Below are 12254 nucleotides of genomic sequence, written 5' to 3'. Positions count from 1 at the left end.
AATCTTATTTTGTTAAATTACCATTTATCATCATTAAAGTAGAAAGATTAAATGTTTTAAATAGAATTTCAATTATCCTAACTTATCTAATTTGCATATAATAATAATATTATCATAAAGTAGTAAAATGGAAAAAGAGACTAATGATGAACTATCATATATAAATTGCAAATTAGTAAAATATTTCATTGTATAAATTTTAAAATAAAAATAAAATATCCAGTTTTGTTAACAATATATAAAATGTGAAACATTAAATTAAAATTTTCAAATTTTTAATTTTATATTAAAAATTTCTAATTTTTTGTTGTGATACTTATAATTTTAGCATATACTATAAATGTTTTTTACAAAAAAATATTATAAAATGTGTGTCATTTTATTGAAAAAATTCTTTATATTTTAGCCTCACCCTATTGGTTAACTTCACCAAATGACACTAATGCAGCTGAAGAAGAAGTAGTGAAATTTGAATGTAATGCAAAAGGAATTCCTGAACCAATGTTGAAATGGTTTGTAAATGGAGTACCTTTAGAAGGTTAGTAAATTTATATTTAATCCATATTTTAGATTTAATTTGGATGAATTGATTGTCTAGTTCTTAATGTCTGATACTATAAAATGCTCTCTCTCTGCGTGCCATATCAGAAATCCTGACATTGGCGAGCACCTGGTGCAGGTTAATAAGTGGTTAGTAAGGCACCAAGGTGTATCCTGGGAGAAGTTACAACCAGAGTGGTTCCCCATTGCCTTCTCTGGTGCGCGATGTTATGTGAGGGGAAATACCTTCCGGGAGGTCTTGTAAGGGAAACTGCCCCCTATTCAGGTGTTACAAATGTGGAGAAAACCTGGAAAACTCCATGTGGCCAGCCCGTCCAAGCATGGTGCAAACCCGCAACCGAACTCTCGGTGTTTAGGGACAGAACTGCTCGGCCACTGGTGGGCTATAAAATGCTAGTAATAGATTTATTAGAATGAAAAGTAATAGATTATTAAATTATTTGAAATATCCTAAATGATTTTAGAATCATTCCAATGATTTCACATGTTTATGTTTTAATCTTAAGATGAAGAAAAAATGTTTGCTCAAGCAGTTACAAAAATGCTTTAGTCTACAATTGAAATTTTGCACCCAAAATTTATTTTTATTTACAGAAGAATGAGTTTCCTTTATTGGGAGACACTACACTAGACAAGTAGTTTCTTATTATTTGCTTTATAAACAATTACTAATTAAATAAGATATTTAGATGATATGTGTTGCTTTGTTTCTATGATGGTCAATTGATAAATGTTTTAGTGTTTAAAATATTTTTTGAAAATAAAAAACTGACAAGTTATTAATTTATAAAGTGTTATATTATTAATGATGAAATATTAAAGGGCAAAAGCAATATATATAGTCAATTGCTTACACCAGTGATTAAAAACTTTTCTGGATGAAGGTCACAGGCGAATTTTGTAGGCTTTCAGTGGGCTTTATACATTTTTTTAAATTCCTACTATTAGTTCACACTCTCCCTATATATATTTATTTATATATTTATATATCTTGTTCAAATTTTCAATCGTTAATAAAATACTTTTTATTCATTCACTCAAGTTCAAATACATTTTTTTAAACTTGTAGTGGATGACACTTGATGTTAATACAGTGTTTTCAAATATTAATTCATTAATTAATTAAATTTAAACTGTGATGCCCGTCAGCAATATGCCGATTCGGACCGATAGAGGGCGCGAAGAGAAAAAAAGCGAACTTTGTAATTATTTAATAAAAAGTAACTAAAATAAAATTTTTCTTTGACCTAAGTAGGAATTGACTTTAAAAAATTTTTTTTTATATTACTTGTTTATCTTATGGAGTTACAGGCTTTAAGCTTGTGAGTACCAATACATGTCAACCTAATTGCCAATACATTAGGTACTAAAATTATATATTCTAATGATATGTAAACTAGTAATATATAGTTTATTCTCATCTTTTCACTAGTCAAGTCTAATTTGAATGTTCTTTATCATAAATATCAGCTTAATTGAGATTTCATAATGGCACGAGACAAAACTGTAAAATGAACTTATGTTGCCAAAGTTATGGGACTTATATTATTGTATATCTACCTTGCAGCAAGAGTTGCTCGTGACTGGCTTACACATAATATATGTATGCCACGTCTTATTTATATTACAAAAATATTTTAATTAAAATTTTTAATATAGAAATACAGTAGAGCGTCGTTAATCGGAACGTCGGTAATCGAAATGGCCGGAAATCGGAATGATTTTCAGTCGGACTGTGTCGTGCTGAATCGAACGTTTTTGATACTAGATTTACTTCTAAAGTATAATTTTCATGTTTTTTATATTCTTTGATATATTTATTTTGTTTGTACAAAATGCAGAAATAATTTTTAACAATACGATAGCCTCGATTATTATTATAAAAATTTTCATTAGGCTTAAAATCGACGAAAATTCAACACGAAGCGACACGCAACAGAGAAAAATTTGAACATCGGACAGGTTAATATATTTTTTCGTACAAAGTCGGAAATCGGAACAAATGACTAATTGGAACAACCCCAGTCCCCAATTGACTCCAATTTTCGACGCTCTACTGTAATCCAAATAAAAGCAGAGAACAAAGACATTACAAGTTATATTTTAAAATTTGAAATTTATTCATTGATATTTTCTCATCTGTGTTCTTAAATCAAAGTTTTAAAGAAATAACTTATTTAAACATTTTAATAGCTGTTGTGAAGGACTAATTTAATCTCATAATTTCATATGGTATTTTGTAAATATGAGTTATTTTATTCTGCTTTCATGGATAATTGAAGTCATTTGTAAAATTATAGAGTTTTAATTTGTAATTTATTAATAATTTTATTATATGTACCATTTTGACACAGTTTTTTAATTTTATTACAATATTTGATTTATACAAAATTTTGTATTTAGATGCCAAATAATTTTTAAAAATAATTATTTTTATTCTAAAGATCTTGTTTTAAAATTAAATAAAATATTTGAAGAGAATTTTTAATGATATTTTATTGTAATGTAAATAAATAAAATACACTTACAGATGCTGAACCAAATCCAAGAAGAAAAATTGATGGAAATGTGTTGACAATCGAAAATCTTGAAAAAACTGATACTGCCGTTTATCAATGCAATGCTTCTAATGTGCATGGTTATGCATTTGCAGATTTTTACTTAAATGTATTGGGTAAGTAAATCTATATCAACTACTTGTGTAGTACATATGATATAGAATATTTTTAAAAATATTTGATGTTTATTTTCATTATATATTACATAAATGAAAACAGACATTTTATAAAATATTTATAAATTATGCATTAGAAAATGAATTATTTGTCAAAACATATTATATGATTATATGAAATTACATAATCATGTATAGCGAGAAGACCCGTAACTGGGGACGATACCTCAGATGCTCTAACTTCCTTATTAATTTTCTTCACTCTGTTGTTTTCTCAAACACCACAGATGGAATTGGATTCTATTCCTCTTCCCTTCTCCCTTGTTCCGAACGGTTTTTCGCTTCCTACTCACATAACTCACATACTTTCTTGGTATCACTTGAAAGCGCCAATCTTCTCCAGACGAACAAAGGTTAAGAAAAAAAAAAGGTGTCCCTCCCCACCTGGACCTTCTATTTATCCACTTTCTTCCTGTCCCCACATGACCTTTGGATGACCAATCAAAAGGCCTTTTTACACACACCCTCTAAAAAGGTGGTTTGGAGCGAGAGGGTCACGTGTCAACCATGAACAACGAAAAAAAACAAAGAAAAAAAAAGGAAAACCTGATACAATAATGAACATAATAAAATGAATGCGAAGCTATGCACAAAAGATATCTATATACATATATATAATATACACACGTATTACAACCAATAAGTGGCAGAGCACTACAATAGTTATATATGAAATAAAAATTCATATCATATAATATTTGCTAATAGAGGTTAGCTAGAACTTCAAATATATTTTTATTTAAAATTGAAATTTTATATATTATAATAGTGAGATTATTAAATTTTCATGTTACATCAATAAAAATTTTTAAACAGGATTATAATTAAAAAATTAAAACATATTTAACAATAATGAATTTATCACATGTGTTCATAGAATAGATTCATTACATAATAACAAGTGTAATTTTAATAAATGTATATTAAAATGCATTTAATTATATGCAAATGTGTTTATTTTTTAGCTCTTCCACCAACAATTATTGAACGACCAGAACCAGTAACTATGGCTGTTGTTAGTTCTACAGTTACATTACGCTGCAATGTATTTGGAGCTCCAAAACCTGAAATTAAATGGGAAAAAGATGGAGAAACTTTAGAAGGAGAAAGATTTACGGTAAAAAGTTACTTAAATAGGTTTTTAGATATAAGTTTACTATGTCTGAAAGCAAAAATAAAAATTCATAAAATACGAATTAATAAGCAAGAGACGAGAAAATTAACGTTCAGGCATTAAACTATGTACGAATATCCCTATAATTACAAGCACTTTTGACAAAACTATTTTCGTCTTCGCCAGGTAGATAATAACGGTTAAAATCCTTTTTTGAATCAAAAATTTTTTGAAATGAACAAACCGCTTTAGAACTTTGGAACAAGACCAGCGATGGAACTGAGCGAGAAGAAATTTAAACATGAGCACGTGGCAACGTAGCACATGCGCTATGAAATACTGAGATGTGGAGCTAGAGGCGTTGCCTTAATCTGTTATATAAGTTGACCCACATAACAGGCAAATCAAGCGTGGGTGTTTGCACAGTTTTATTGCAGTGGTAAGAAAGGCCTTGTACATAGTTTAATGCCTGAATGTTAATTTTCTCGTCTCTTGCCTATTCAGTAATCGGCGTGAAGTCCACCATCTTTACAAATTAATAATTTAATTAATTACAACAATAAGAATGGAAAACTGAAAAATTTTAAGATTTAAATAGATCTATCTTTTTATAAACGTAATTAACTGGCTAAATTATTACAATACAAATGTTTATTTTTGATGATAATATAGCTAATTAAATTTATTAATAATTCAAAAAATTTACAAATAGAGGATTCAGAATTGATTATGAATATATCATGGTTTAGTAATTTAATTTAAAAGTTTATTTAGCCATTAGAGTCAAAAAATAATTGTTTTATTAGTGATTTTATTCAGCCAACTTAATTATACACTTTGTTATAGAACAATTTTTATTGAATTATATGGACAAGCTTAATGATCCAAGATGATTGAAAGTTTGAAAATATATTTTAAAATAATTTTTTGGTTCTTTAATTTGTCTTGTTTGATTTTTGATTAATAAAAATGAGTTATTATTTTATGCCATATTTCTTTAGCACATAAATTATTAAATATTAGTTGTTAAAAATAATTAAAATATGTATTACTAATATAAAAGCCATTGTGTGTGTGGTGTGTGTGTGTGTGTGTGTGTGTGTGTGTGTGTGTGTGTGAATTCCTTATAACTGCTGCAATTTTTCTCCAATCCAGAGGAAATTTTGGTTATATTCAGTTTATGTTCTGATGGAAAGTATAGGCTACTTATTTTGTGGAAATATTAGGTATAGAATAAACGTTTTATTGATTTTGGATCAGTGATCACACTTACATTGCAGTGGCATCAGTGATCATGTGACATTCATGCTCAACGAGGAAATTTCTCTTAAGTTGCATTTTTAAATATTTTGGCAAATGGTGTATTTTAAACTTACCTTCATTAAATTTAAAATTTAAACTTTAAAAAAAATGATAGCTTTATTGTGTCATTTCTATAACAAATTTTTGACAGTTTTGGACTCAGGACCTTGAAACATTGAGAAATGCAAAAAAAAAAAAAAAAAAAAAATAATAATAGGTCATAAATACTAAAAACTACAGAAAACACATACTCAAAGATACAACACTCACAAATGACACATGCAGAAAATGTCACATCATGCCAGAAACTATACAACACATCACCTCTGGTTGCAAGCTCTTGGCACAGACAGATTATTTACACAGACATAATCAAGTAGCAAATATAATACACCAAGAGCTTGCAAAGAAACACAAATTAGTAGACATCCACGAACCATACTACAAATACATTCCGCAGACAGTATTGGAAAACAACACGCACAAAATGTACTACGACAGAGCCATAATCACAGATAAAACAATTTACCACAACAGACCAGACATCACACTCATTGACAAACACAATAAAATCACATACATTATAGACATATCCATTCCAAACACTCACAATATACAAAACGCATGCACTGAAAAAATTAGGAAGTACACAGAACTTGCCCAGGAAATAAGGCATCTGTGGAGGATGGGTAGAGTGCTTATTGTACCTGTTGTTCTCTCCTCTACAGGTGTCATACCATACACACTACACAAAAGCCTGGGCACATTAGAATTGAATAGAAACACATACATCACACTACAGAAGGCCACTATATTGAATACATGTCATATTGTGAGAAAGTTCCTAAATACAGACGCACACACTGATACACTTCTTTAATTTTTGTTTTGGTTACTATGCCTTGACTTTGGTCCGGCATAGTACACAGCCACCGGTGTTAACCAAGTATATCTCACTTAACCCAACATAATAATAATAATAAATCCAGCAACAAGTTGCTTAATTCTCCTGGAAACATTTAAAATTTTGGTGGCACCATCTTGTTATGATATTTTATTAAAAAACCTTTTATATTTTTAATTATTATATTATTTATTAAACCCATACAAGGTAGGTATGGGTTTTACAAAAAATTGTAAATTCTAATAACTAGTAAAATTGTCATTAAGTCTGACCCTACTCAAGATATAACACACAAACCACCTTTATCTCTCCACTCTGTCACCCTTTGATCACCAAAATTTAATAGCATTAATTCCCCTAATACACAAACTTCCCTGCAAAATTTCACAAATTTTCAACAAAACACAGGAGTTATTAAGCTTAAAGGAGAGATGAACAAAACTGTGCCCCCACACAAACTAACATCCATATATACAGGGAAAACCTCCAAATTTTTTTGCATTTCTCCACATTTCAAGGTCCTGAGTCCAAAAATCTTGTGGGTCATTCTTCTGACTGATTGCCATACTTTTTCTTTGTTATATATAACAGAGCCAGGAAAGTAAAAAAAAAAAGTTGTGTGTATGGATGTTAATGTATTTGTGTGGGGGGCATGATTTTGTTCACCCACTTCAAAGCTTTATAACTCCTGTACTTTTTGTTGAAAATTTCTGAAATTTTGCAGGAAGGTTTGTGTATTAGAGGGATTGATGCTATTAAATTTTGGTGGATAAATGTTGAGGAGATGGAGAGATATAGGGGGTCATGTGTTATATCTTGAGTAGAGTTGCACTTAATGAAGATTTTATTTGATTTACAAGTAATGAAAATTTTACAATTTCTTATGAAACTCATTTCTGTCCTCAAAATTAAGCTTTTTTTCATTTTATAATAATTAAAAATATAAAAATTTTTAAAATGAAATATCATAATAGATGTAGCCACAAGCAGTTTTAAATGTTGCCTGGATACAATAAAAATACAATATTGTCTATACAATTGAAAAGTTTAGGTATAAAATATAATTTTCTATATGAATATCTACTTCATTATGTTTTCATTTTGTTATTTTATTAGCAAATACAGTAATACTTCTGTTTTCGTTGACTTTGGTTTTCGTTGATTGCCTTGGATTTCATCAGCGTGCTCAAGTGACCTCGCTGCTAATTTTTCGAAAACAAAGGACGACCCACGTGTTTTTTGACTCAGTGTGGTGTTATTTCTCGTTGTGTGAGCATTACCCCACGACGGCCCACTATTGGCCAACGGTTCCATTCTCTGAACACTGGGAGTTCAGTCGTGGGTTTGCGCTTTGTCAGGACGGGCTGGCCATGTGAAGTTTTCCGGGTTTTCTCCACATCTGTAAGGCCTGAATAGCGGCCAGTTACCCTTAAACGGACCTCCCGGAAGGCATTATTCCCCACGATACGACCAACATAAACACACACAACTACTATTACATGACAATTATATCACACTTTACCATGGGGCGATATAGGCTAGAGGCTCATGTCCAACTAGCTTCTACAAGACAAGACATTACCCCGCCTGTCCAACCAAACAATTCCATAGCTTTTATCTTAATGCTAATTATCTTATCTTTTATCTTAATGCTTTTATCTTTATGCTAATTAGTCTTTTATATTAATTTCTTATTGCTTTTAGTATTTAACGCTATATTTATTCTCTATAAAATATGTTTTTGGTATGTATTTTGGAGTGTCTAGAATGAATTAATTGGATTTACATTGATTCATATGGAAATAATTGCCTTGGTTTTCATCGGTTTCAGATTTTGCCGAGTGTTTTCGGATGGATTATCGACGAAAACTGAATTATTTCCATATGAATCAATCACTGTATATAATACAAATAGAACTATATAAGTATGTAACAATACTTTAAATGACTTAAATTGGATAAATACTAAAGTATTATGTGATAAAAATAAAAACTTGAAACTGATTAAAATATATACTTTGAAATTCATTTTTAAATAAATGCAAAAATATTATTACTACTAAAAAAATTAATTGCATATCAAAATTTTTAATAATATAAAAACTGAAATAACATAAATATTGTGCTATTTTAGTTTCAATATTATTAAGTAAGTAAAACATTTAATATATATCGTTATTTCTAGAAAATGAAAATCTTTGTGTTATTAATATAAATATCCTATCAATATTTGATAAATTTTGTAGTTTGTATTATATTATAGATAATATAATATATAGTCAATTTAAAGTAACTTACACAGTTTATGATTTACTCTTTTTACAGTTATTAGAAAATGGAGATTTTCAAATTAAAGATGTAGCAAAAGAAGATGAAGGTGATTATACATGTTATGCATCTAATAAGTTTGGAGATGAAGAAGCAATGGGAAGATTAGAAGTTAAAGGTAAAAATTTATTTTAAAATATATATTAATTAATTATAACAATAAAATAAATAACTATTTTCACCACAAATATTTTTTTAACAATTAATTTGTTATTTTTTATATTTTTTTTTAGTTAAAACAAAAATTTATCAAGCTCCAAAAAATTTTGAAGTTGCTGCCGGAAAATCTGCCACATTCCGTTGTGAGGCTGAAGTAGATCCCAATCTTAAACTTGAGATCGAGTGGTTATTTAATGATAAGCCTGTCGATTTTGATCAGGATCCTCATGTTATTCAATCATCTGATAAATCTTTAACAATCACAAAAACAGTAGAATTAGATTCGGGAACATATACTTGTATTGCTAAAACTTCCTTAGATGAAGATCGTGCTTCAGCAATGCTCATTGTTCAAGGTAAAATACTTAGTGATAAATAAAATATAAATTTATAAAATTATCATTAAAATTTGAAGTTTTGAATTTTACTCTCTTGTTTTGGATAAAATCAAACAGAAATAATTACATAAAATTTCAATTAAAAAATACTTCCTCCTATTAAAAATGATTAAAATTATCAATAAAGACTGAAAGATGTAATGCTGAATATGAAAGACACTCCAAAGAAACTTAGTAATTGCATTAACCATTTTAATTTCTAAGGAAAACCTTAGAAATTAAAATGGTTAATGCAATTATTAAGGTTTTTGGAGTGTCTTTATCAATAAGGAGAAACTGTTCTTTGTTTTAAATTTAAATTTTTGTTGGTTATGCATGATTTTCAAGTATTAATGTAATTATGTATTATAATAGATCTGAATTTAATATGTAATAATTGAGATTTCTAGATACAGTGACATTCCATTAACCCAGCATTGTTGGAACTGACGTGGTACTGGTTATATATCTTTGCATGTAAAACTGTACAAATCTGCCTCTTATGGTTGTTTAACATGCCATTTCAATTTTTTCAGATTATTCCTACCCTTGGTTAGTTTAAAACAAGAACACTTTAACTAGAATCTTAGTTTGTGCTTTGTACACTTTCATCTATATCTACTCTATATTTTATATCTATACCTATATATCTATATTCTATATATTTTACATATTAATAGCAAAATGGTCGGTCACTGCCAACTGAAACCAAAACTAACACATTACAAAGAAGTGCTATAAACAGAGACTCAACTCTGACTGCCTGCATGAAATATAACCAAACCAATCAAGACAGACAAGCACTTTATCTACACTTTCTGAAATATTGTGTTTCAATTGATTTGATTTTAATTTAAATTAATTAATTAATTTTGATTTTATTTTTAGTTTTAGTTTCGGTTTCAGTATAAAGGCTGAAATTCTAAATTTTTAAAATTTTTAAATAAAAATTTAAAATAATAATTTTAAATTATTATTTTTAGTTTTAATTTACTGGTTATTTAGTTTTGTATAAATATAGATTAATACCGAGTTCACTGATATTCCCCCAAACATGCTGGCTTATCAGGTTTGCTGTCATACTGGATGCTGTGTTAATGGAATTTCACTGTAATTAGATTTTTAAAGTACATTAAAAAATTAAAAATGAGTAGTCCTCTTGCAAAACATATTAGATTAACTCTGTTTTAACTATCAAAGTTATTTGCAAAGATATTTTGCAAGGATCTATATTTACTTGATGATCACATTTACATTTACATGATGATTAAAAAGGAATGATACAAAAATTATTGGTTGCTTATGAAGAGATGCTCCAAAAATGGCTTTGTCATTTGCTGACAAAGGGTAAGAACAGGAAACATTGTTTTCTTTCAACATGATGATGCTCCCATTAATTTTGTGTCAAATGTCTTCATGTGCTTAGATGAACTGTTCTAAAACAGATAGATTGGTTAGGGATCTAAAACATCCCCAAACCTCTCATGGCCACCAAGGAGTCCCAACCTTATGATACTAGACAACATCCGTGGGGTTTTTTATAGAGAAAGTCAGTCAACAGTGCTATCAGACAACAGAATTGTTGAAAAATGCAATAATATAGAGCATTTTCTCTTCTCACACCAGATTAACTCTGAAAAACACTTGGTGCTATATCGGACTCTGCCATGATCATGACAATAAGGAAAAATTATTTGACTGATACTAGATCTTACATAATTTATATGTGAAATAAATAAATAAATATTCATTCCCATTTCACTTATCTTTCATTTTCTTATATCTATTTTTTATATTTATTTCAAATTATATGGCACCTGGGTAAGCATATGGTCCTGTGCCAGCACAGCATTTGCACTGGCCAGCCGTGCTTGTCCTGTCAAGAAGACTTTTATACTTGTGTAGCTGAGAGCAAATAACAGAGTGCAAAGAATCGTTTGGCATTGATAAAATTATTTACAGTTAATACCAATAATTTTCGAAGAAACAATTGTACCCACTTACTAACTAGGAAAGTACAAAGATACTTGGGACCACCCGTAACAGTATCACCGATTGATCCCCATGTGCCGACAAAACAAAGGACTTATTCTAACTTATGTCTAGCTTAACTATAACTTAACTAAATTTACAAAATAAAGGGCCCTAGATCAAGATGGGGTTGATAAGAATTAGAAGATTTGATTTTTGATAGAAAAAGAGAAGGGTCAAAAGGGAGTGACTGGCAAAAATAAACCTCAATTCCATTATTCCTAAGGGGTCTTCTTTCCATACTCGCTGACATCTAGATCTTCTCCTTCCCAGCTCTTCTCAGTCTATTTTTCCTGCTTTCCTCTTTCTTTCTCCTCTTGTGCCAGTCCCCTTTGACCAATCCAGTGACACCCCTTTTTCCCCAGAGACCCATTGGACCATTGGCTCAACCAATTACAGTGAGGTGAAGAGAACAAAGGCTGGAAGTGAAGTTTTTGAAAGAAAAATGGTGGAAGAAAAAGAAACAAAAAGAAAAACAAGGTTCAACCAAGCCACACTTGTCATGATGTTAGTTAATTGTTATTGTTTATCCAAGCTAAAACATCTTAAGTTAAAAACTTAAAGCATATATTATAGATTGGCTTGGAGATGTTTATTGGAGTGCTGATAGGTACATAAATAATGCTATATTCCATTTACAAGTGGAAACAAAAAGATTTTTTTTGCCTCTTTTTCTTTGTATCTATCTGACACTTAAACAACAAAACATCTACTGTAGTTGCATTTTTTTATAATGTCAAGAAA

At 29.4% G+C, this 12254-nt stretch overlaps 1 protein-coding gene across 5 annotated transcripts in view; it reads left to right on the top strand.

Moving 5' to 3' along the window:
• LOC136969588 (neuroglian-like) overlaps positions 1-12254 on the top strand; it is a 146973-nt gene that overhangs the window by 94986 nt on the left and 39733 nt on the right. For all 5 annotated transcript variants that reach the window (XM_067263815.1, XM_067263839.1, XM_067263832.1 and 2 more), the window contains exons 8-12: positions 407-538; positions 3092-3235; positions 4261-4412; positions 8941-9061; positions 9177-9458. In XM_067263815.1, coding sequence (XP_067119916.1) covers positions 407-538; positions 3092-3235; positions 4261-4412; positions 8941-9061; positions 9177-9458 — 831 coding nt within the window. The remainder of the gene's footprint in view (positions 1-406; positions 539-3091; positions 3236-4260; positions 4413-8940; positions 9062-9176; positions 9459-12254) is intronic.

This window comes from Centruroides vittatus, unplaced genomic scaffold, assembly GCF_030686945.1.
Source record: "Centruroides vittatus isolate TY-2023 unplaced genomic scaffold, ASM3068694v2 contig_1035, whole genome shotgun sequence".
Taxonomy (NCBI): Eukaryota; Metazoa; Arthropoda; class Arachnida; order Scorpiones; family Buthidae; genus Centruroides; species Centruroides vittatus.
The sequence above is the reverse complement of the archived record's forward strand: the minus strand, read 5'-3'. Positions and strand labels throughout refer to the sequence as shown.